The 27,313-nt window shown below is 34.1% G+C and overlaps 3 protein-coding genes across 5 annotated transcripts; 2 read left to right on the top strand and 1 right to left on the bottom strand.

Moving 5' to 3' along the window:
• The first annotated feature begins 3,451 nt into the window (after positions 1-3,451).
• On the top strand, positions 3,452-11,575 carry LOC149480834 (uncharacterized). Its single transcript, XM_089705967.1, has 4 exons — positions 3,452-3,470; positions 9,087-9,168; positions 9,251-11,213; positions 11,303-11,575. The coding sequence occupies exons 2-4, from the start codon at positions 9,098-9,100 to the stop codon at positions 11,447-11,449; spliced, it is 2,181 nt and encodes a 726-aa protein (XP_089562093.1). The 5' UTR covers positions 3,452-3,470; positions 9,087-9,097; the 3' UTR covers positions 11,450-11,575.
• On the bottom strand, positions 5,910-8,733 carry ScpX (Sterol carrier protein X-related thiolase). The gene is made up of 2 exons (XM_089705968.1): positions 7,354-8,733; positions 5,910-6,643 (listed from the first exon to the last, which is right to left on the bottom strand). The coding sequence occupies exons 1-2, from the start codon at positions 8,458-8,460 to the stop codon at positions 6,143-6,145; spliced, it is 1,608 nt and encodes a 535-aa protein (XP_089562094.1). The 5' UTR covers positions 8,461-8,733; the 3' UTR covers positions 5,910-6,142.
• A 525-nt stretch (positions 11,576-12,100) lies between the features above and the next one.
• Positions 12,101-26,055, top strand: Mlf (myeloid leukemia factor). Of its 3 annotated transcripts, XM_089705768.1 has the most exons (9): positions 12,101-12,363; positions 14,059-14,225; positions 14,689-14,780; positions 17,914-18,016; positions 18,854-18,974; positions 20,041-20,172; positions 21,725-21,802; positions 23,184-23,222; positions 23,827-26,055. In XM_089705768.1, exons 1-8 carry the CDS (start codon positions 12,311-12,313, stop codon positions 23,212-23,214), a joined length of 777 nt encoding a protein of 258 aa, XP_089561894.1. In that variant the 5' UTR covers positions 12,101-12,310; the 3' UTR covers positions 23,215-23,222; positions 23,827-26,055. The 3 variants fall into 3 exon arrangements, with proteins under 3 accessions (XP_089561894.1, XP_089561893.1, XP_089561895.1); XM_089705767.1 differs by lacking the exon at positions 23,184-23,222; XM_089705769.1 differs by lacking the exons at positions 21,725-21,802; positions 23,184-23,222.
• The last annotated feature ends 1,258 nt before the right edge of the window (positions 26,056-27,313 follow it).

Here is a 27,313-nt window from a genome sequence, read left to right as displayed (position 1 = left end):
CTACAGGCACTTATACGTCTTACACTGAAAGGAGATTGCCCAAGTTACGAAGTAACTATTCTCTAATCTGTGCCCAAGTGACTATGGCACTTGGTATCGCAATCAAACTTATTGTGTCAAGATGAAATATAGCTCAATTTAAAGCTTGATGTTAGTACTTTTAGAAACGATTAAAGTTTTTATGTAAATAAGCCGCAGTTCACGACAATAAAAATAAAACAATAGTTTTATTCAACGCTTCAAAAAAATACTTTATCGAGTTTATACTAACGATGAACGTTAAGTTTTACATTTATTACATAGGTAATATTTTAATTTACAAGACAAATGTGAAAAGTAAATCGTAATAAACATTATAATTTAAAATAAATAACGTCGAACAATGCGTCGAACACATTCATTCAACTATGACATATGACGCAGGACGCTTGCAAGAGAGATATATGTGTCAAAACAGAAACTTTTACTTTTATTTCTATTTATTCGGTATAATTACGACTTAATAGTGATAAATATGATCATTATAAATACAAATAGGAATTAACAATATCACGAACACGTGACACAACTAGTATTTTACCGATTCCATACGTGGTCATACATGTTTCAAAAGAATAACTTTTACTATTATTTCAATTTATCCGGTATCATTAAGACTTAATATTGATACATATGATCATTATAAATACAAATAGGAATTAACAATATCACGAATACGTGGCACAACTAAAATTTTACCGATACCACCCGTGGTCATTCTCCTTTATGCTCTAATTGTTCGAGTATTTCTTTGATAAATACAGTTCATAGCAACGCGGTGGTGGAGCATCATAGAGTAACTTATATAGGATTGTGGAGCATCTTAAGGAAGAGAGTACCTTTTAATAAGATTTCGACACCCACTACGTGCCCACTACAAACATTCGTGATTCGACATAGTGATCAGAGTAGTGTATATCTTTATAACTATATAAAAATGAATCGCAAAATGTGTTGGTAAGCGCATAACTCGAGAACGGCTGAACCGATTTCGATAATTCTTTTTTTATTATATTCCTTGAAGTACGAGGATGGTTCTTATGGAGAGAAAACGTAAACATGTACCACGGGCGAAGCCGGGGCGGACCGCTAGTTATAATATAAAAATGAATCCCAAAATGTGTTGGTAAGCGCATAACTTGAGAACGGATTAACCGATTTCGTTAATTCTTTTTTTATAATATTCCTTGAAGTTCGAGGATGGTTCTTATGTAGAGAAAACGTGAATATGTACCACGGGCGAAGCCGGGGCGGACTGCTAGTCTTATATATAAAAATGAATCGCAAAATGTGTTGGTAAGCGCATAACTCGAGAACGGCTGAACCGATTTCGATAATTCTTTTTTTATTATATTCCTTGAAGTACGAGGATGGTTTTTATGTAGAGAAAACGTAAATATGTACCACGGGCGAAGCCGGGGCGGACCGCTAGTAATATATATTATTTAAATTCTTTATTTTCTGTTAAAAAAAAATGTCTATATCTTTTTTCTTCTTAATTATTCCCTTGTAAACAGTATTATTTATATGACCATAAAATACGGGAAAGGAAAAAAAAAAAGATGTACGGCAATGATTTGAACCAGCATCTATCGGTTTTTAAGTACGAGACTCATCAATACAGCTACGGGCACCTATACATCTTACGTTGAAATTTATGCTCTAATTGTTCGAGTAATTCTTTGACAAAAACAGTTCATAGCAACGTGGTCCATGGTCTTAGATCATTAAGTAATGGATGGAGTACGCTGGCAAATGTTCTAACTAAACTTTCTGCTGATTTTGGTGCGGGGAAGGTAACTCACACTATTGAAACACAATCACACATTCACCAAAATAATTTGTGTCACGAAAGTCTTAAAAATTTATGACCTTTTAAGCGACGAGTTTTTAAATTCAACTCTATCTTTAAGTTCATAAAGATTAAATTTGTATTTCATTCCAAGTTGTCTCGTGGGGAGTGCGGTTCAATATCGCGTTCTAAATTCAACTTTATAACTTAGATCATAAAGATTAAATTTGTATTTCTTTAATGCCTCAGCCCCCGGAATCACAGACACAATAGAAAATCTATTGTGTCGTGGGCCGTGGTCCGATCGGGCCGCTCGGTGGTCAAGGGGCTAAAAGATAGACTCGTAAGGAATGCGGTTCATTATCGCGTTTTAAATTCAACTTTATCTCTTAGTGCATAAAGATTAAATTTGTATATTTTCTTTCCATGATAGTCTCGTGGGGCCACATCAATGATCGAGTAAACGACTCGATTATTTGTCTTGATCATATCGCTAAACGATACATCGACGATTATTAGAAATTGCATTAAATTAGAAATGTACGTTAAAAAAATATACACAAATGAAAGGTTATTCCATCTTTTTTAATATTCGACATGTTTGAATTGCTTCTGCAAGGCTTGACAGTGCAAAACGGCATTTTTAGCGGAGCACTCGCAGACGTCCTTTCGATGTTTTAGCCTAGGAAAACGCAGAGTGTTTGTAATCGATTACGCAAGTAGTTTTTATGAAAGCATAAGATTTTTCGATTCGAATAATCTTATACCTCGACAAAAGGGGAAACACCTGCGAGTGTTATCGATTACTTAATGATCTAAGTCCATGGTGGTCACGAAGTCACTCTCGAACAGCGAACATGCTTTGAGTTAAAATTGTACCGTAAAATAGCGTTTTTTGTTAAAAATCTGTAATAGCACCCTTATTGTGGTGCTTTTTTTTGTAATGAATTTACTACGCTACTGTATTTTCTTTGTTTTAGACTTTAGTTTAATACTTAATTAAACACCCATACAATTTTGTCACGAGTCGCCTCTGGTCAAACTAACCGTTATTAGTGTTACGTTTACTCAAAATACAAAAATGAAGAAAGTATTATTTTACGCTTATTAAATCTTTAAAACTAAAACAAAATGATTTGGAGGTAGGGAGGTGGATTTCCTCAATCGAAAAAGGGAGAGACTAGTCTACTCGACCGGCCGGCCGTAAAGGCCCCGATTATTGATGGCGGAAAGTTGTATATATGCTCTGTAGCGAAAACATTTCGCTTGCGCGATTCAGAGCAAAAAATAACATTTAAATAAAAATATTTTTTTGCGTATTATATTTTACGTATTATATTTTACGTTATAGTTTACGTTTTTTGCGTATTATATTTTACGTCAAGATACTATTTGGCACATTGATTTTTTTTGTAGCGACATCTCTTAGCTTCATTAAACCGACTTAATGCTCTAAGGCGACATCTAGTTCTTAAACGTATAAAAAAGCTTATAAAAATGCCAAATGCTACTGTGAGTGACATCTATCGACAAAATTGGGAACTGAGAAACGAGTTACGTTTTTTACTATGGCGATTGTAAGTCTTCTTGAATATATTAGTCTATGGTTAAACTTTCAAGATATAATTCAACAATGTAGGTACGTATGTAGGTACAATTACTTATACCTACATCGATTATTAAAGTTATTTTACCTTGTAGGTAACCCTCTTAAAACTCAGTTGCAAAGCACTTGCAAAGTGAAACGATGCTTGATTATTGTACTTATATCAGACAGATTATATAATTAAATCTTTTCAAACACTATCAGCTTACTTATTAAGTATTTCGATTTTAATACTTCTAAAAGATAAGATTGCGAATTAATAATTTTAATTACCTGACGAAATTCGGATTACAAATTATTATTCGCTTGTAAATGATGTATTTGTATTTCTTGTAAATTAAAAAGGCGTTTTTTTCATTCGGTTAGTTGGTTTCCACTTTCCACACAATTATTATTATTTCATTCAGCTAAATAATGATACTTAAAGTAGTTATTTTATTTATTGCCTTAATTAACTTTCGCTAAAAATATTAATTTATTTAGATACCCAGGTAGTTGTAACTACCTAGTAACAAGTATATTTATGAAATTTCATTAAAATCCGTTATTTTGCTTGATTTTGTGTAAAACAAAAAAAATATTAACGTTATTTATTAATAATTACGCTCGAAGTCATAGTTAAATCGTTACAAATAATATGTATTTCTCATGTACAGATCTTCCTCATTTATGTCCCCTTGATTCTAGATTTACGTAAGCATCCGGGCTTCCTTCCTTGTTTATTTGCCAATAATTCATGGGTTTACCATCGTACCTATATAGGTATCTTACGCAAGTATGAAGTAATTCTCTAGGAAAAACGCATTTGAAAGGGATTATTCCCTTTCAAATGTGTTTTTACTTAGTTTCACATATTTCAATAGTCCAATTAATGAAATCCATATTTATTTAAAGACAATGTTTCACACTTAGTTTCACATATTTCAATAGTCATGGTTACAAAACAAAACAAAAAATATCGTAGCCTTTTGGGACTGTACCGACAACATAAACAGACGACTAGTTACGTCCAAAATCCAAATGTAGAGAAAACGATAAACGAAACCAAAAGAATTTACTCATCAATTCTGTATATTTTGCAAGCTCTAATTTGATTTTAACAAAAATAGATTATCTATTAAATAAATTATCAGCGAACGTTCACACACGTCTTTTATAAATTATACAAATTTAATATTCATATGAATTCATTTTAGCTATTAAGTATTAATCGGAGGAGAAAAATCGTAATCTGCTAATTGTTATTTTCTTGAATAAAATTGCCAGATAATTATAGTGAATAATCTTACAATTTGTCCCTTGTTTGTTTTACTCCAGTAATCATTCAGAATGCTTTTATTTGCCGCTTTAGTACGCGACGGTCAGCAGACAGCTAAGACACAGGTAGAGCCATATGGCAGAGCATGTTTGGCAAGTACAGTCTACATTTTCTAGCAAAATGAAAAGGTTCATTCGCTTGTCTATAAAAAAGGAGTGACACATTGATTAGATTTGATAATTGATTCGTCACCGAACTCCTGCTAAACGGCTGGACCGATTTTAATGATTGTTTGTTGTTACAATGGATTCAAGAAAGCTTTAGATTTATACCTAATTCGATAATTTAAAGTATAACTACATACCTACATAATATTATGATGTGGTAGGTCAGTCTGTAGGTTTACCTACCTCCACAGCCTACCTCGACCTATTTGTAGTTGGTTTGGTATACCGGTTTATTCAAATAAATTAACATACAAAATTGGCTAGGTCAGTGTAAGAAAAAACTAAAATTCGTTAGTAAAATTGCCAAATATACCTTTAAAAGGCCTACCTAAATACACTTACTATTTCAAAGCAAAAAATCACTTTAATTAAGTGATGGAAATTTTAATCTAGAGTGGAAAGTATAGAATCTAAAAATTTTGTATTTTAGAATCTATTCGAAATAAATGTTCAATCATGTTTATTATTTAAGAAAATATACCTAATTTAGACGAGATTGGACGTTTTTATTACCAACATAAAACATTAATATTTTCGCCAATTTGAAACCAAACACACACCAAATCAAAGTGACTAATTTTAACTCATAATACAATAACATGTTTGTAAAGATATCGAGATGACCTCAATGCGCAAACGCTAAGTTCCTGACCTCTGACAAACAAATCTTCAAGAGAAACAAAATGTTTTACTTAGTACAAAGACAAATTAAACTTGTCAGTAGTTAATAGATATTGAAATTTCAACTCAATCCACTGTTAAAACTGTGGAAAAATCTACCCAATAAAATGCTAATTTGCATATTTAGCACACAAATAGAAATATTTTTTGCAAATAATCATTTATAACTTTATAATTAATTCACAACTTAATAATTGGGACTTGTGTAATAAGGAAACTCGCATTACGCAACGCTCTACGATCGTCGAAACTTGCAACATCATACTCTTGCTACTCAATGGTAATTGGTATAAACAAAAACGCCAGTCTTATATAAAATATTTAATTTATAAAAAATATCTCAACAACAATACCATCATAATTCATAATGCCATTTCGTGTTAAAAATGGAATGATTTATAAACATTTGGATAAACCTTATGCACATACTACTCTACATGTACTAAGTTTGTGAAAATATTTACAATTAAATGCCCATGCCCGCACCGTAGCCCAGATTTTAGCGGTAATTGCTGGTTAAAACCGGCTCCAAGTGGTATTTACAGTTTGGATCGGATCTTATCGATTCTGCCTGCCGCCGTGCGCTGTAAATCTGTCAGTTTCATCGCGAGTCCCATGTTTCCTTGGATCTTGATCTTCCCTTGGAAGAATGCCTTCTGCGGGTTCAGTTTACCGGAGATCAGGTCGACGACATCGTCGTCGTTGATTGTGAATGTGACGTCACACTTTTCTTTACCGTTGTACGTGACTTTCCCCTTGCCTTCCTTGGCGTTTATCACCCAGTATCCCTCGAGACCGCCGGGTCCTTTGACCTTGAATCCGTAGATTCCTCTGACCTTTTCGATGAGTTTTTCCTCATCTGTTTGCATCGCCTCCTCTAAGATTTTCATGTATTTGAATACTTTGAACCCTTCAGGGTTGTCAGTGATGGCTGCAACCTGGTTAGGGCTGGCATTCTGGAATCCCTTGCGGTACATTGTAATGACTACTGCTCCTCCGAGACCTAAGTTATGCTGCAGACCAATACGCGCCCGAGGTACCTGCAAAAATTAAATTGAGTTTATAAGCCAGACAACAGGAAAAATTAACACAATAGATATAAACATTATATTGTATGAAATAACATCGAAATTTCGAGACAATAAACCTTGAAAGTGAGCATTGTAAATAATATGTAGGTATTCATTTATGTATTCTCATGTCATTAAGGTTATAGTATGTAATTTTGTAATGTGAAGATTTTAACATTGCAGAATGATAAAATACAGCAATGAAAAACATTGTTTATCAGCGAGTATGTTATCATTTTAGGTGCATTGTCCTTATATATAAATGTAATCATAAGTTACCTATAAGAACATAACAAAATAATACAGTACAGTCATTTCAAAGCGGAAAATGAAAACTACACAATGGACAATAATACAATTATACATATCGCACAAAATGTTCAGTGAGCAGACATTCATGTAAACCCTATTACCAATGTCAATTTAGAAACAATCACAGATTTTATCATTGTATAGTGTTTTAACGGATGATGAATTGCAACAATTACAAAGAATTTTCTAGTATATGGTACACATATTTCTTATGTAATGTTGGCATGATATACATTGAGTACAATACAGGTTTACTGGCAACCAAGTAAAACAATTATATCACAGTGGTATGGTAGTATTGAGTGGTGTAATCAGCAGTTTACAGTCACATGTCTTGCACCGACAACCATTGAGAAATTGTAACAAACCTGTCTATCGCCGGCTTCCCCTCGCAGTTGCCACACAAGTTCGGAACATTGAGCTAGTCCCGTTGCTCCCAAGGGATGACCTTTGGCTATTAGTCCACCACTGGGGTTGACAACAACTCTGCCGCCATAAGTATTGTCTCCGGCATCTATGAACTTGCCTGCCTCTCCCTCCTTGCAGAGCTGAAGCCCTTCGTATGTGATCATTTCATTGGTAGCGAAGCAATCATGCAATTCTACCACATCTACTTGCATTGGAGAAATACCAGTCTTGGCGTAGAGGCGCTCGGCTGCTAATTTAGTCATATCAGACCCGGCAACTTTCATTAAACTGTTTTCCTTGAACACACCCTCAGTGTCTGTTGCCATCTCCATACCAATGATTTCTACAGCTTTGCTCTGCAGGCCATACTTGATTACGGCTTCCTCAGACATGAGGACAGCAGCAGCAGCACCATCACTTGTCGGGCAACATGCTAGCTTGTTGAGGGGACCATACACTTTACGGGATTTTAATACTTCCTCAACTGTGTACTCCCTGTTTCCTTGCGCGCGTGGATTCTTTGCTCCGTGGCGGTGGTTTTTTGCTGCGATTTTTGCAATGTGCACCTCAGTGGTGCCATACTTCTTCATATGCTCAAGCCCAGCATTACCGAAATATTGAGCGGTCATTGGAGCACCTGTGAGTTCAGCCAGATCTGCCATTTTCAATGTGTGCTTGTCCATTGGATTCGTTCTGTCCGTGTAAGCGCCCCCTCCCAACGCACCAGGGGCCATTTTTTCAAATCCAACGGCGAGGATGACATCAGATATGCCTCCTTCGATGAGTTGCTTACCAAGGAACAAAGCATTAGAGCCGGTCGAACAGTTGTTATTCACATTGTAAATCGGGATGCCAGTCATGCCGACCTGGTACAATACGCGCTGACCGCTAGTCGAGTCGCCGAAGACATAGCCGCAGACAGCTTGCTGTACGTCGTCATATTTGATACGGGCGTCAGCTAAGGCAGCTAAAACCGCCTCTTTGCCTAGCTCGGGATAATCTTTGTCTGGACTAGGCTTAACAAATTTAGTCATTCCAACACCAACTACGAAAACTTTTCTACCCATTTTGGTGTTTTATAATTACCTCGATTACTCAACGTTGAACTGCGACGACTGCTTGTACCGCTATTATTGCGAAGTTATGTCTACACGGAAAATGTAACACTATAATGAATCCTTTGCACAGAATTTGAAGTATTACACTGATAACAGTTAAATTATTAAAGATATAACTTATCAGGCACTGATAAAAGCCAAAATGGAAATTTAATTTAAAAATACGTGACCCCGAGCAATCTAGGCACAGAATGATTATAATTTTAAGTTTCAACTTTCAAGTTGAACTTTGACGTCATCAGTCAGTTTGACTTTGAACCCATTCGGATACTTGTACAAATAAAATAATATGTTGTGCTATAAATCAAAATTATATAAAAAATGAAAAATGAAACAATGTTTTACATGAATTCAGCAATTAGAATATAATAATAAAAATGTAATGATGAAGTCTTAATATTTATTAATTTTATAGGTTTAATATCTTTTTTTCGTCTAAAACTGGAAACATGGCTTGAAAAATAAGATTTTTTATTACGATTAAAAAATAACAAAAGACTTATTTGGCAATTATCATTTGGATGTAAAGTACATTATTTTGAAATCAAAATTTTGAATGTAATAAAAATTTTCAGGAAAGTAGGCAATGACTTTAAATAAGCAAAAGATATTAAGCGAATTAGGGAGCGTTGTAAATCAGTTACAGAGTGCAGACTGGTAAGTAGTGCCATACAATATGTAAACAGCTGATACCTAGTAATACACTGATAGAATCATAAAGTATTTTTTTTAATTACAGCGGTTGCATGGGAAAATTGTTTGGTAATTCAAATCAACATAATAACTCAATGGCATCGCCGTTTGTACAACAGGGAGGTTATAGACACGGCTGTTGCCATGGGCACGGATGCGGGTATAACGGGGTTGCAGGTGGAGAGCCCTATTCACAACAGGCTCCCTATTCTTGCATGGGTCGTTGCAATCCACCTAAACTGTACGCTGATACTTATAACTTTTTAAATGAAAAATTAATGCAACCGGTGGTCAAGGAGGTTTATCATGATCTTAGAACCATTAGCCCTGCAAACACAATCATGAACAACGAAATGGGTGCAAAAATGGGTTTGAATCAAACGCAACAAGGTTTGAATTCTTCCAACCAAGTTCCCACGAATCAAAGTTATACGAATAACATGATGCCATCCAGTCAAATGCAAAGTCACCAAATGATGCAAAATTCCCAGATGCCAGGTACAGCTCAGAATCAGCAATATTTAGGAGGCATGGGTCCTCAAATTATGAATATGATAAACGGGGAGTCTATTGTAGGTGCGCCGCAGCAACAGCAAGGCAAACAACTAAAGGAACCGATGCTCATTGACGCTCCTCAATCACCCCATGGAAAAGTTGGAGTGACGCCTTTATCTATGCCTAATTACGGTAACTTTAATAATCCCGCACAATCGTATGGTAAAAGCATCAATCCAAATGAGCAGAATGTCTATGCCGCCAATATTACAAATACAATGTCGAATATGCAATCAGTTAATCCAACGCAACAAGCAAATCCAATGCAACAAGCTCAATTACCACAACAAGCACCTAATTACGGACAACATAATCAAGGTAAAAGAAAATTTAATGAAATGTTTCCAGGTGTAATGCAAGGTTTAGGTGGTGACTTGGGCTTCGATCCAATGGCCATTGCAATTCAAATGAATCCCGCAAACCAACAGCAAGCGGCTATGAATACAATGCAGAAAATGATGAACAATAATGAAAATCTCGGCAAAATGTTCCAGAAGCCTAGTAATTTATCACCCACACAGCCAGAACAAAATACGATCACACCGCAAAGTCAAATGGTATCTAATCAAGGAGGTCCTGCAAATCAAGTTCAAAGTAACGTTATTATGGATCAGACACAAATGAACAATCAACAAAGTATAATGGCATCAACTCAACCGAATAACCAATCAATGGCAGCATATCAACAACAACCGAACGCAATTCATAATAATCAACAAATTTACCAAGCGGTTGCAAATCCTCAAATGACTCAGCAAAACACATTGCCGCAATCAGCTCCCCAACAAATGTTTGACCCAAATACGGGTGCTCTCACTTCACCACCAAGTCTAGCAACAGTTCGCGAAGACATAGTTATGACGCAGCCACAGTCTCACTTACCTAATCAACAGAATATCACACCTCAAACCTTCAAAGAACCAATATTTCCTGTAGATACGACACATCAAAAAATTTACAATAATCTTAACCGTAAAAATATGGATCCAGCTCACTTCAACACTCTTGGACAGCCAGTTGAAAAGCTTCCAGCTAATATGTACCATCAACCCATACCAACACTGCCACAAACATTGTCTCCTCAACCTTTACAAACCAATCAAGCCAAATACTCCAATGTAAAGGCGACTGTTAGTAAGACGTCTCTAATGGGTAATAAACCAGTTGGCCAAACACCAAGTAGAAGTCAATTACAGCAGATTTATAACCAATACAAAGGTTCTCAATCGTTTACACAACAAAGTGTTAAGGTACCTGTCGAAGGTCCCTCGCAGTCTGATAGACGATTGAACATAAATAAGGAATTAAAACAACTTAATCCTATCCCAGTAGAGAAAACGGGAGGTGATTCATATGCTTATAATCAACCTATTAATCAGAAGATGGACATTGCAAATGTAAATGGTCAAATTGGAGATGTCATAAAAGAAAATAAGCCAGATTTGGCAAAACAGGTATACAATTAATCGTATTTGTATTATTCTATTTAATTTCTGGCATGATTTTAATGGAAAGAAACTAATCAATTTTATTTTACACTTAGGATTTGCCGTCTAATAATCGTAAGTATAGAAATGGCCTTCAAGATGTAATTTATACCTCATATCCATCGTCAGCTGCTTGGAGCTTTCACGGAGATGGTCAGCGATCAAACTTAGTGGGACGTCGTCACAATAAATATCGTTTTTAATTTAGAATTTGATTGTTTAGTAGGAATAATCAAATTTTTTTGTATGATATGGTGCAAAAGTGATGGTGTAAATTAGTTTTGTAATTTATCATTGTGATGTAACATTAAAAATTAATTTATAATAAAGTGCATTTTTGAAATGTTTACATTAATTTTTAGAACTACACGGTACCCAGTCCTTAGTATTATAATCACAATTATAATAATCACTAGTAAATAGTGTTATTTTACGGAACTTTCAATAAATCTTTTCATACTATTTAAAAATATTTGAAAGGTTCAAGAGGATTGAAAAGTTTGAAACCGTCAGACCGTTTATTTTTGACTAGCCGCTCCGCCACAGATTAAGTATTAGTTACTACGTAACGCTCCGCGCGGTTTCACCCCCGTGGCTCCTCTCCTGTTGGTCGTAGCGTGATGGTATATAGCCTATAGCCTTCCTCAATAAATGAGCTATCTAACACCGAAAGAATTTTTCAAATCGGACCAGTAGTTCCCGAGATTAGCGCGTTCAAACAAACAAACAAACAAACAAACAAACTCTTCAGCTTTATAATATTAGTATAGATTATTTTTATTTATCTGCACACGCAGGACGTAGGTATTGTTTAATCTGTTATATGGGCGAGGCAGAGACAAGAGAGTAAAGTCAGATTATAGTTATTAGTTTTGTTGTGAGAGAGCGAATGTGCTGCTGAATTGGTATTTGATATTTGCTAGAGTTTTCGGACTTCGGTTTTGCACAATCATACGTGTTTATCTGAAAATATTGAATTCATTGCGCTTTGGGTGAATCTCTGTAACTTATTGATTTTATCTAAAAGATCTTTTTCTCGTTTACATTCCTAGAGAGCTAATAAAATGTCTCTTTTCGGATCTTTGATGGCGGACGTTGAGGAAGATCCATTTTTCGGGTAAGCTTCGTTTACTTTTCGCATGGAATTGTTTCATTAGCAAGGCCATAATAATTTACAGCTTACAAATATGTGGAATATCACTAATAATACATATGCGTAGTATGAAAGCTCAGAGCCTTAAACTTAAGGAATGGAAAATTTTATTCCAATGGTGTTCTTTTAGAAGTAATATGTTACAAGTTACAACAAACGACAGATACGTATTGACTAATAAGTTAACACGTGAACGAGATTTTCGCCAATATTGCGAAGGTCGTTTGAATGTTTAAATAACTGTTTTTATACTACCCTCTTTCATGTGACTTTTTTCTTTCAAATGACTGAAGAAAAACTTACTTATGGCTGGTTCACACTTTGATTAGTGTGAGTGCAGGTGATTAGTGCGAGTGCAGGTGTGTAGTGCGAGTAGTGTCCAATTGACTGCGAGTGCAGGTGATTAGTGCGAGTGCAGGTGTGTAGTGCGAGTAGTGTCCAATTGACTGCGAGTGCAGGTGATTAGTGCGAGTGCAGGCACGCTGCGAGTGAGGGGGAAGGGAGGGCGCGCGGGACGTGGCTACTCGCAGTCCACTCGCAAAAAAAAAATACACGCTTCTATTCACTTTACTACACAGCCTACTAAACACTCGCACTAAACAGTCGCTGTCCACACGTAGTACTACTCATCACCTGCACTCGCACTAATCAAAGTGTGAACCAGCCATTATATAGTGTGTGTATTCCTATCAATTGTATTTTAATTCAGTATATGATAAACTAGTGGTCTGACACGGCTTCACAAAGGGATATAAATTAATATTAAATGGCCTATAGAACTAAAGGATCACATAGCCAACGGTGATAAGTTTTTTAGATTAATTTTCTTGTATTTTAATCATGAATCAACTGGGTGGAATTAAAGATAAATTTGAAATAGGCTTATCTGAATAAAATCATCTTGAATATTTTATAAAATAAACTAGCTGACTAGAATTTGATTCACAATTTAGATTGTACCAATAAAATATGGGTGTGACTTTCAGTGTACATAATTACACAGCAGCTTTTAACATACACCCAAAACTGTACTGGTTTGTTCAGGTTCTTAACTGTTCAGGTTTCTTTCTTATTTTTACACAAATGATTATTTTATAAATGGTAATCTGTAATCATGGTCCATAAAATAGCTGTGAATAGACTTCAAGACTTGCTATGCAGCAGGGAATACCATGCATTGATGCAGCAAAACTGAATTTATTTTAGACAATAAAGTGAATCCTCTCTTCCTTACTATATTAATATTATAAACGAAAAGTATGTGTTTTTATTTCACATCCTATTAACTGAGTGATTATATGATATGTTTTTATTGTCTGGAAATCTTAACTAATAATAAAGGTATGTTTGGGCTAATCTATGTCATCGCCTATTCTGTGTTAGTTCTCAATATCTTACTTTGATTCCATTAACACATTTTAACTTATAATTTCACTAACTTTCCGCCCGCAGCTTCGCCCGCGTTTTAAGAGAAAACCCCGCATAGTTCCCTTTACAGTGGGATTACCGGGATAAAACCTATCCTATCTCTCAAGTTGGATCGAACTGCACATAGTGTGCGAATTTTATTATAATCGGTTAAGTGGCTTAGGAGTCCATTGAGGACAAACATTGTGACACATATATAATTTCATGAGATGTTCCTTGATTCGATTCCAGATCGCACATGCGCCACATGCGTCAGATGAGCAACATGATGAACTCCATTTTCTCTGATCCTTTCTGCATGCTCGGTGAGGGAACCCTGTCTCTCATGGGGCCGCGCCACGGTAGCGCTCTCATGCCATTCATGCCGCAAATGCCGTCGATGAATACATTGTTTGCAGGTATTATTGGAATGCTTTTTATGTGCAATGCGATTTATTATGTTTACTTCTTTTTTTTGTAATTGGTAAAAATGTTTATTGAAGTATATTTAAGCGTTAACAAAGTCACATTTTAAGTTAATTTTTTTCTCACTTAATGATTGAAGTGAGAACTAATTGCATCATAAAAAAACTAAAAATAATTTACCATTTAAATATTTTAGAATATTTATATTACTTACTAGCTTTCCGCCCCCGGCTTTGTTTTGTGTTAAACCTAATAAATTATATACTCAAACCTACCACTTGAATCAACCTGTCTATTAAAAAAAACCGCATGAAAATCTATTGCGTTGTTAACAAAAGATTTAAGAATACATGGGGACAGAGAAAGCAACTTTGTTTTATACTATGTAGTGATTTATATTTATTTATTTTTGATATCACATGTATTAAAAAAAATTTTTCTATTTTAATGTTCTAGCAAATAATATATCAGACGGCAGCATGGGACCAGGCACTTCGTTTAGCAGCAGCACTGTCGTCATGTCCAGCGGACCAAATGGAAAGCCGCAGGTATACCCACAACATATGACTGTAAGCATAAATAATAGTATTATGAACATATTTAAATAATAAAATACAGGTATATTTGCGCAGTTTAATGTAGAGCACTTGTGAATAACTGAAAATGTATATTTTAATGCGGTTAAATAAGTAAAAATAAAATGAAATATTCAGTTAGATATTGTTTTGTTTGCTATTGATATCCATCCAAGAGCAACACATGTGGAATGTAATTCTATTCTATTTGAAAAAAAAAATACAATCACACTGTTTACATTACAAAATTACTTGAGAACTTAACTAAAAGCACACCCCGGACACTCCATCGTTTTGACAGTCACACTGTAGAGACTGCAAATGTGTGTGTTAACGCTTTATGGTTGGCACTAGGGATGTAACGATACCGATACAGATACCGATATATCGGCCGATATATCGGCAAGCCGATATATCGGTATCGCCGATAATAAATCAACCGATACCGATATTTTTTTATTAAATTCTTTCTTTTCTTTTATGTTTTTGCATTGTATTCATTCATATTGTTTTATTTCTGTTTATGTAATAGTGTTAAGGAAGAGCGGAACCTCCTGACACAAGCATTTTATTTGCTTACTAGGAGTGTTCTAATCACAAATTTGTTTATGTAAAGGAAAGAAATAAATAATTTTGAATTTTTTTAATTTTTAACGTGATAACGTTTTTAAAATCGTTTTAGTCGGGTGACATGTTCATAAACTTGTGTCACACCAAAACTTCACGAGCGCGATCGCAGGTATAACGAGAGAGAGACGGACCGATCTCCCGTTTCATCTCGAGCGCTGCCACTGCATTATGTTATCACGTAAACATCTCGATCGTAAACCTACTTTACAAACAACCAATTTTTTTGATATCAAATAATTCAAACCCAATGAATGAACCCAATGAATGAGCCCAATGAACGATGCGGGAGGCCGCCCGCGCGTGCGCACTTTGTTTTCTGAAAAAACTCTACCAATACTGCCGTCCTTTAACTAAAAAGCCGTTAACCCTCAAATGGTCAATTTTCAGTTTTAAATGTAGGGTGATAGAGTTCAGAATTCTCTATCTTTCTGTCTAAGAATCATTTCTCTAGCATTAATAGTTCAGCGATTCCATAACTTGGAAGCGTCTAACCAACACTACTTCGCTAAATTTCCTTTAAAGTACCTTAACCGCCAGATTTAATTATTATTTTTTAGCTTTTTACTTGACTAAAAGTACGTTATCAGATTATACTTGACTATAGGGACGCAAAAGGACTATAACTGCTTTATGATATGCTTTCATATAACGATTCCAATGGAAATCCTTACCTTATTTGCAGTTACTCGCCCTTAACGCTTTTTTAGTTAAGTAATTTTATTTAGGAAAAATTCTAATAACACTTTTTTGCTTAGCTACAAAGCAGCTAACCCTAATTTTTTAGCTAAAAGGCAGTTATTCGATTCTGGTGATGCATCAGTTTTGGGGATGAGAGTGATGATGAAATAATGTCGCTCCCAAGCAGAGTACCGATTGTTTTTGATTTTCTTTTACAAGACGTATTGTTTCTGATCAGGTTTACTAAGTTTTAAACAATCTAGCAGCTAAATTACGGAAAATATAACAAGTCAAAGTTACGAAAATTTGGTAGGTAATGGTTACGACAGTGCGAACTTTCAATCGTACTTCTCTGTTTAGACTCTGATTTGTCTCTGTAACCGAGAAAGAGAAGAAAGACAGTCTGTACTATTTAATTTTTAAAACTATTTATTAATTATGTAATTTACCCCTTGGGTGGAATTAGTAATCGACTGTCAAGCAATGTACTAGAGATGGTGATACAAAAATTGTTAGGAGTACACTACCTTTGACACGCTGACGGGGAGTCCATTTTGCAACTATTGCTATTTTTTCTTATCTTTATATGTATTAGATTATTAAGATTTGTATTTTTTACATTGTAGCAAATAAAAAGTTTTCTACCTCCTGCTATTTTCCACATATTCTGGTATATTATATTTTCTGAATGTGGATGAAAGAGTCTTCTAATCATTTGATAAGCGGTTCTACATTATTTATTAAGAGCATCCCACATGTAAGAGCTTGAAGCCCTATTGAAACCAGGGTGTATTTTTTCAAAAAGCTTGTGCACAAGTCTTAATTTTTTTTTTCAGGAAACGATTTATGTTTACATTGTTTGTGGTTCTATATGTACTCACATATCCGTGACTCGTATGATGGCTTCGCAGAAGAATATTTATAAAATAACGTTAAAATTGCAATACTAAATGAATATACGGTTCCAAAAAAGAAAAGCGAGAAGATTTATCTCAATCTTAACCCCTTAATGAGCCAGTGTAATGAAATAAACGTGAACATGACGAGAAATAAAGGTTAATTTTATCGAAAACTTAAAAGAGTCATTTAGTAAAAGAGTTTAAAATACTTGTTACTCACAATAAGACGCTAAAACCATTAATTTAGATAGTGTTTAAATCCTTAATACTTAAACCTAAAAGCGAGGAAGGAAAGAGGATGTAATTCCCGAGAGCAACAACGAACGAATGTTCGTTGTTCGTTGTTCGTTGTTCGTTGTTCGTTGTTCGTTGTTCGTTGTTCGTTGTCTCTGTTAAATGTTGGTAACTTTTTATGCATAATTCACTATTTATTTTTCTACCAAGCCATCGATATCGGTATCGGTATCGGTATCGCCGATACATTACTACAAATATCGGTATCGGTATCGTATCGGCAAAATCATGTATCGTTACATCCCTAGTTGGCACATTTGTGACTAGCGTAAAAAAAATTCGCGTTTTTCTGATGAAATTCATCCGTAAACAGCACAATATCTAACCATTTTCTACGAAAAACGATAATCACAAATCCAAAATAATAAAATTACCTTAAGTCAATTTGATTAATGTTGTCAATCTTCGTTGCGAATCGTCCTTGCAGAAAAATGTGGCCCATTTTAATCACGATCGTGCGGGGTGAGGTAATGTTTAATTTTGGCGGGAGGCGGAGAGTGTCCGTTCTGTAGCATTTAGCTACTATTATGTATTCTGTGCTAAAAGTCTAAGTACCTGTATATATGTATATGAAAGCAGAAATTAAAGCTATATACTATCAACAGGTATACAGTTCATCGAGCAGCACAAAGATTGGTCCAAACGGAGTGAAGGAAACGCGCAAAACCCTGCAGGACTCTCGCACTGGTGTCAAGAAAATGTCTATCGGTGAGTATGTGTATTATGTATTACTATTAGTTTATCATTTATGAACATAAAATAAACTAGGCAGTCAGGTTTTACAACTTTGGACCTTGATTCAATCACTTAAAATAATGTACCTTTCTTGATATACGCCATTTAAAAAGATTGCTGAAAAAAAATAGTTTTAATACAACACCAGTAAAATATGTATCAAGCCAAATAACTAATTGAACATATAATTTGTTATAGAACACTATCAATTTGGTTTGTGGTCATAACACATGATAATATGTTTTATTTCTTGGTTTTTACAATAATTTTGTTGACCTAATTACTTGTAAAAATAAAATGCATTAATTCATTTTTTGACAAAGCTAAAACATATTAGTTGGTTTATAAAAAAGAAGACAAGACAACGATTATGATGATTTGTAATTATTGTAAGTACTTTCAAAAACTTCAATCATTTTTTCAATGGCAACCTTATTAGTACCTCAGTACTATTTTCTGCTATTTACATATTTAATTTATTATTAAATTACTTCAACTAATATTAACAACTAGCTGTGCTCCGCGGTTTTACCCGCATTGCTCCGCTCCTGTTGGTTTTAGCGTGATGATATATAGCCTATAGCCTACCTGAATAAGGGCTGATTTTTCAATCCTTGGTTAAAACTTACACTTTACTTTAAAAACGAAGTCTAATTGCCCGTATCTAAATGGGCTATCTAACACCAAAAGAATTTTTCAAATCGGACCAGTTGTTCCTGAGATTAGCCCGTTTAAACAAACTCTTTAGATTTATAATATTAGTACATATAGATATCTATTACCTGTCTAATAAATATGAATAATTACCAGGACATCACATTGGCGAGCGAGCCCACGTGATCGAGCGTGAACAGAACGTGTACTCCGGAGACGCTGAGGAGCGGCAGGAGTTTATCAACTTGGAGGAAGATGAGGCGGAACAGTTTGATAGGTTTGTATGAATTTGATATTTTGGTTTGTATAATTCAAAATGTTTTAGAAATATAAATTTAAAAATAGAAAAAGAAAAATAGTATCTCAAGGTGGGATTATAAATTTGTCTATAATGGAAAACATGTTTTATCAAAAAAACTATGAACGGAAAGCAGGATTAGTATCCTGCAGTGGGATCTTAGACTAGCTGTGATTGGCCATGTGGCGTACAATATTTGGGAATTGTTAATTTATATATTTGACTTGTAAATGGTTGTAAAATTTCAAATTTCAGATAAACTTCACTAAGGGCCGATTTTTTAATGCTTGGTTAAAACTTATCCGTCCAATAAAGTATTACAAGATAATATTAAAATGTCATGTAAACTGTCAAATACGGGCAATTAGAATACGTTTTTAAAATGGTAGTTTTCTACATTATTCGACGAATAAGTTTTAACCAAGGATTGAAAAATCAGCCCTAACACAAATTGTAAAATTTTCAAAGGTTGTATGGAAATAAAAGGCTTTTTTATTTTTATTTATTTATTTGACTTAAATGCCAAATTGACAACATTTCAAAATTTTAAGCTACTTATTTTTTTATTTTAATGAAAACTAGATCAAAAATTATTATACACGTATTTTTGCTATATATTTTATTTCAAGAAAATTATGAACACTATAGGCACTATTTGTATAATATAAATGAATTAGTCCAACTCCAATCAAATAAATATCACGCTAATGAGATTAAATTAGAAAACCAAAACACAATAACACGATTTAAAAGTTTGTTTACATGAATAATTCACAAAAATGACATTAATATGAAATTTGACACATGCCATACCCTGTAAATGTCAGTGATAGTTTTTTTTTAACTTTTTTTAAATTAGGCTAAGGCGCATTTTTATTCCTCCGTATGTATGACGTCATCATCACATTATCGTTTTTATTTAATTTCTCTTAAAATATGCGATTAAAAAATGAAATAAATTTTTTTCTGTAATCGCAAGAGCAAAATAAAGAAACGGTTTTTTTCTTTCATGGCCTTATAAAAAATGAAATGTTGTCAATTCCAGAGAGTTCCAAGAGCGCGCAGCCCGCAGCGCGCGCATCACATCCAGCGCGCACACACACTCCCACACACACTCACACTCGCACGCACCGCGCCACGAGCCGCGCCTCGCGCTACCCGCACCGCCTGTAGCTACGTGAGTATTGTTTTAGATAATTAATATTGCAGGACAATTTTCACACACGGCACGTTCTGATCCCATACTAAGGCGCTGACTCCACGAGCGAGAGAATCGCGGCGATATTATCGTCGTGCCACGTATTTCTATACACTCTCTATGGAACCGTCTCCACACGGCGATATTATCGCCGCGATGCGACGAGTGGCAATGAGCGCGCGAAACGTCATTACATCGTCGCTAGCCCGCCGCGACTAGCAGCGGGCTAGCGACGATCGCGCAGCGGGCGCGCTGTCAAACGCAGCGTCATTTCAGCGTTGCCTCTGGTATTCTCGTAGTTCTCTTCAAGGAAACGTGGCGATACCGTTACGACTCGCGACGATACGCGGCGGAATTATCGCTCGTTCGTGGAGATTATCCGACGATATAAGGGCGGACTCGTCGCGATTCTCACGCTCGTGGAGTCAGCGCCTAAGATTTCGCTTGTGTTATAGAAACCAGATGGCTGATAAAACATACATATGTCGAGCGACGGTGCTGCCACCACACGGAACTCTTGCTTCGAGTTGTTTTACATCCGTGCTATTGACCGTCTCCGACACATATACATATAATTTTTAAATAAATACTTATATACATAAATTAACACCCAGACACAGAGCAAACCGATTTCCAAGTATATTACTTTGTAAATTTCAATTAAATCACCATATGTTTTTATTGTCAACTACATATAATTATTATAATCGAGAAATGAAGTGTATGAAAACATAAAAAGTAAGCATTAAGATGCCTACACATATTTGAAATAATAAAAACATTTGATCATGAGGTACCTTTCGATCCAACAGTTTGATTAAGGACGCAAATTCCGAATCCTATCGTGATCGATTTTTTCTACAACAGGATATTCATAACATGTTTATTGATAATATTGTTTATTATTATACATTTATTAGTTTACGGTTATAGAGTAGTAAGCTAGCATGAAGATTTTTTATTTGCAAATATTGCTTTTTTTATGCCTCTTTATTTTTTTATACATATTTATTTTTCTGCATTATATTATGTTTGTGGTGGATAGGTGGATAAAGTATTTTAAAGAAATTAATTATTACTTTTGATACGCACAGTATAAATGGCGCGTTAATTTTTTGCAGTATCATTTGTTTTTCATTTGATGAAGATTAAATAAATCATTTGTTTGACTTACAACTTCAGCAATAATAATTTAAGAAATATTCAGTTTAAAAATAATTTGTATATTTTAAACAGACTAATTAGAAGTATTAAATAAATTAAGTTTTAAAATACGTCCGTTTGTCTTTTCAAAGTTTCCTCTAAAATGTAAATCGTGTCGAAATATGCTTCCGTTTAAATGCCCGAAAATTTTGCAAACTACCCTCTAAATGAACAACTCTTTCTAGATTTTCAAAGATCCCGCGTTTATAAACACCTAAAAACTAATCAAAGCATATACTTTTCAAAGTCAATGTTGTTTTTATTAATTTGTCCACCATCCACCACGAGTAGTATAGCGTAGTGTAAGTAGCTAGCGAATCTCTTACAGTGAAGCACCGAGACGCACTCGCCCGAGCGCTCGACGACCTCTGCGTACCACGGCCAACCCTTTGGCTACTTCTTCCAGGTAATATGCGATGGAATATAGGGAGTATTCGATATAAGTGTCAGGTCACACACGGTGAAGATACTATAATATTTTATCTTTAGATACTGTTATATTTTATATTACAGTACCTTAAGGTATCCGGTATCAGCGTTCTGACCATCATTTTTCTTTTTGTCATTGCGTACTAAGACCCCTGTAGAACCGCCATCCTGTTACAAATGACCCGAAATTTGTGGGTCATTTGTAACAGGATGGTGATGATGTTATAGTATCTTCACAGTGTGTGACGCGCTTTATAATTCGATAAAGCCGGCTGCACGAACGAAAAAACATGACTCATGCGGCGATACCTCGCTCTGAGGCGTTCCATGTAAGGCTTGAAGTGCAAGCGAGAGCGCGGAACGAGCGACAAAGAAGCACAATCAGACGTTGTCACGTTCAACTATCGTCAGTAAACCGACTTTACAGACAACCAATTTTTTGGTTGCAATTTTATGTGGGGGGATATAGGGAAATAACATTTAATTATTGTGTTTGTGTTCTATTTTTATGTGGGTTTTTTGGGGATGCCAGCCCATTGGCTTCTCCAGATAATATAATAGGGGTATATGGGGAAATACAATTTAATTGTTGTTTGTTGGCTCTAACTTTTTGTGGGTTTTAGAGGGGTATGCGATATAGGAAAATACGATTTAACTGTCGTTTGTTTTTTGTTGTAATTTTATGTGAGGGGATATAGGGAAATACAATTTAATTTTTGTGTTTTTGTTCTTATTTCAAGTGGGTTTTTGATATAGGGAAATACGATTATAATTATTAACCTTTTTTATAGTTTGTGTTGGTTCTAATTTTATGTTGGTTAAATTATAATTATTTTGTTATAAAACAAAATCAACAAATTCACATTTTTTTAATAATAATAAAAAAAATGGATTGCCAATTTTTTCCTACCATTCTGTCTTGTCTGCCATCTTTGTCCCAACCCCATGAGAAATGTGGATAATTTTAAAACTTTCAAAGAGTGGTTCCAATATTGATAAGCCTTTATCATTAAAATCTTAACATTATTGTCTAATAAAATATTTTCTAATATGATCTATGTCTTAAAGTACTTAATCAAAATATTTCCATTGTGTCTATCTAACAGGGTATTTAATAGCATAGATAACAGAATTAAATTTAAATACATAGTTTAGCTAATAACGGTCTTACTAATAAAATGTTACCCATTCGCATGCAATGGATTAGTTATTGCAATAACCTGTCTTGTTTTTATGATTGACGTTTCATGTGAGCAAGACACAGCTATGGTAGAAAATGGTTGAAATTTATCCATTGTTTAACTTTTTATTGGTAAGGCCCTAAAACTATAAATTATTACATAAGGCATCGTTTCCAGTTCCAGATATTGGAGGAGGCGTTACTACTAATGTTACTAGTAATCATATTTATTTATTTATGCTGTATATACGTTTGCTATGTTTTTCTATATATTAGTGCTTTCAGTGGATGCGGTGCATGAGTCCGCTTTTAGTTTTAGAGTTTTCAATGTTGTTATGATTTGTTTTAGCGTTTTTTTACGTTATTTCCCACTTCTAGATAGTACTTTGTGCCCTCGTAGAAAAAAATATTGTATTGTAAAGTATGAAATATATAATGGGTAGTTTAAAAAAAACTAAAAAACACGCTTTTTATAGAAATCCGAACTAAAAAATAGAAAATTTTATCAAATTAGTGTATTGTCATCGGTCCTCAATAAATCTACAAAGTTTGAACGAAATCTGGCCGTTTAAAGTGGGTCAAAATCGCGCCCAAAGAAGTCGGTTACAAACAAACAAACATACAGGTGAAGCTAATATAAAGCGTGTAAAAATGTTTTTATCCGAAAAACATTCTCTTATCTATGAATTCGTCATAAAGCACTCTCTACTCATAATAAAAAAAAACACGTCTTTAACCAACGGATTTCTAGGAGTTCATTAGCACTTGTTACTCCATACATAAAAAAATACTCTTTTGACCTTCAATTTTGCGTTTTGCAGATCCGGTGTCCGCGAAGTGTATGGCGGCTCGCACCCGCAGCGTCACAGGCACAAACACCACAAGTCGCACCGACACTCGCCCGCCGACAACTAGACACCCGACACTTACACTTACACTTACACTGACACTCGACAAATAACACCAGACACTCGATACAACACCAGACAGCGACACTACACATGACGCCTGACACCTGACACCTGACACTCGACAGAGACACACATGTCACACATACTAGACATTTGACACTTGAAACTGATTGTGACCATAGACGAGTGTCGACGAATATTCCTGTAGCCCTGTAAATGCTGGCCCGATTGGTACGATTTATGTGGAAGAAGAAATTTAAATTTGATGTTCTGTTTGATTTTTTTTAATTAGTGTATGAATTTTTTGACAGCTCACTTTTTTTAATACTTTTTTTTCATGGTTTAGTAGTTGCATACTTATTTGACGAAGGTATAATTTTTACGTCATTTAAACGCTGGAAGTTTGTATATCGCTATAAGTAACTCATTTCATTTTAAATTCGTGTCTTTTCATGATGGTAGCTAAATTTTTGTTCGATTTAAGAATAAAATTAATTCCATATAAATTTCTTTCTGTTTTCAAGCTATTCCTTATTCCATGTTCTATCGCCTGTTCTTAATATCAATAGATTATAAATAATAATTAATTATAAATAAGTATGATAATTTTAGTGTAAATGTACGTAGGATATTTATTTACGAAATATAAATTCGATCTGATATGTTATAAGTATGCTGTAACATGAATAAAAATAATGAAACGTTTATTCTGTTCATTTTTTAAATCTAAATTACAAGATTCCTTCGATTTTTAAACGGAATAAATGGGAGATTTCAAAACGGAACGAAAAAATGCGAAACGAAATTATTTTAATCTTCAAGTATTTCGTTTATTTTCACGAGATTTAAAAAAGGGAATATAAGAATTTCTAATTACATTCAATAGGAATTAAATTTCACTTATTTAAATATAAGGAAATTCTATTCATATATTTATTATTATTTTCTAAATTTTAAATCTCGTGAGCAGGACTGTATTAAATACCTCACTTCATACTTAATTTGAGCCTTATTGTTTCGTCATTAAGGTTTTATTTACACGCTTCCATAATCATAAATGTTTGTTAAATAAGTAATTAAGGTTTCAAACTAAAAAACAAAAAAAAAATATATTTTTGTCCCTTTCTCTCTAGTGATAACTTATTCAAGAGTGAAGGGGTAACTGATTAGATTACTGAGGAATTAAATCTGTTAGAGTTCATAAACTTAATCAATGTTTAAACTGCTCAGTGTTTTGTCTCTTTCCCTCATGAAAAATGACATGTGTGTGTGAGAGAGAAAGAATTCGAGCATTGATTACATATTTTTTAAAATAAGATAGGTTTTAGTGCAAACGCATTGTATATGTAATAACTTTAAACATTAGAAACAAATAGCTTTTGTAAGAATGGCACAAAATAGGTGCTGGACGCTTAAATATTTGTTTTCTTGTTGTCATACGTTAAAATGCGGGTTGTTTTTGACACTGGCAATTCTGATGTCATTGCTATTACGCAAAAAGCTAGGAACAGTGTACATACTGAGGCATATAATTACAATTTTATTCTTAACTTCGCTGAAAGAGATGGAGCTATTTACAACGTATCTTGCGTCTTTGTCTTATAACATGTTTACGTATATTATATTAAATATTGTTTCTGGTTGAGCTCCTTTTCACTACTGAATACTAGTAGTTTGAAAAGTAGTCGACTGTTAAATTGTAATAATATACCTTGGTACCAAATTGAAATGGATTAGAAAGTACTATAAAATAATTACGGATTGTTTAGTATTTCAAATTTATGAATATAAATTATTATAGGGATATAAATTATTGGATAGCTAAGTGAATACATAAAATATACTGTTAGAAAAAATGATTTCATCACATTTATAACCATAGACGATCTTTATAACTTCTCTTTAAATTTTTAATAAAAGAAAATCACTATGTACCTTCATAAATTTGAAATATGTACTAACCGTTCTATATTCAAATTTGCCGCTTATTTTGATAGATCCTTCAGTCTGTCTCTTTCCGACGTAGACATTTCACTCCAACATAAAGTGGCTATAAAATTATCTTTTTGTGTAATATTGATGTTAGATTAAGGAACCAATGTCATTCGTGTGATCTATAGAAATAAATTAGTGAATTTATTACGGTGTTTTATTTTGATACCTTTTCCTTATAAATTTATATTGATAACAGCATGTATAATTTCTCAGTATGGAGAAATACTTACCTCTTAAATGGTTTAGGCAAATAAATCCATCATGCTGGCTCATGGCCATAGCTTTGTGCGGGTTATGTTCTGTGGGTTATGTGTAGCATTGTGATTAACTTAAAACTACGATTTAAATATACTGGTAAATACATAATCAAAAAGGACTTATAAGCCACCATGTTTTACGAGATATAATATAAGTAAGAGCCACCATATTTTCAAGTATCGTATTTACATTGGAGTTGAAAATTGTTTAATTTCTTTACCGAGCTTAAAAAATTACATTCTTCTTGGAAAAATGTATATCAATTTTGACTTATTATTTGAATAATTTATAGGTAATTGTGAAAACTTGACCAAGAATCAATATTATTTTAAAGATCTGTAATCGTTATCAAAGTATAGGATAGCGATAATAAGATAACGATTACATAAATACGTATTTGTGATGATTGAACAATTCAGATACGTGAGTGTAAAGTTTTTATTATTAAATAAATAAAAGTCACGTTTTCAGCCTTGTGATCCTTCACATCTTATCATTATTTTATCAACCTACTGTTAATATTTATGTTGATTTAATATTGATTGCATATCAAATAAAACCACACAATTTTGGGGATAATATATTTAATTAAATTAACTGTCATGAAACCAAGAAACTAATCTACTAATTTAATCCCATTAACCCAAAACCAATACCTATAACATAGATAAACAATTTAATACGCAAAATTATTAAAATATAATAAGTACATCTTGGATATATTTAAAAATTTAAAATTCGAATACAGTTAAAAATTAAGATAATTGAATATGTTCTCCGTCGGCCATTTTGTGTTCGCCGACACTCGGTGACTGTCAGAGGCACATGCGGCAGATTTCGTCATTGATCTCCAGAACTTGGTCGATGAAGGACTGGTCCGCGAGTACCCTCGCGAGCTTGCAGATGACGGTCAGGAGTTCACCCTCCTTGTAGTTCATCTGGTTGTTGCATAGTTCCACTTCTTCTAGGATCGTGTTTGGTATCTGTAACAAGAGGATCTAATTAAGAATGTTTATAATAGAGGTCCGGGCTTATAGACCTACATATCCAATGACGAAAGAATTTATGAAATAGATCTAGCTCTTCCTGAGATTAGCGCGTTCAAACAAAACAAACAAGTCGTTTGTTTGTTTGAACTTCAGAT

This window comes from Colias philodice, chromosome 17 (genome assembly GCF_061535455.1).
Source record: "Colias philodice isolate Cphi_HAF_F1 chromosome 17, ilColPhil1 Martin Lab GWU primary, whole genome shotgun sequence".
In the NCBI taxonomy this organism is placed as follows: Eukaryota; Metazoa; Arthropoda; class Insecta; order Lepidoptera; family Pieridae; genus Colias; species Colias philodice.
This window is presented reverse-complemented; position numbering and strand designations above follow the sequence as displayed.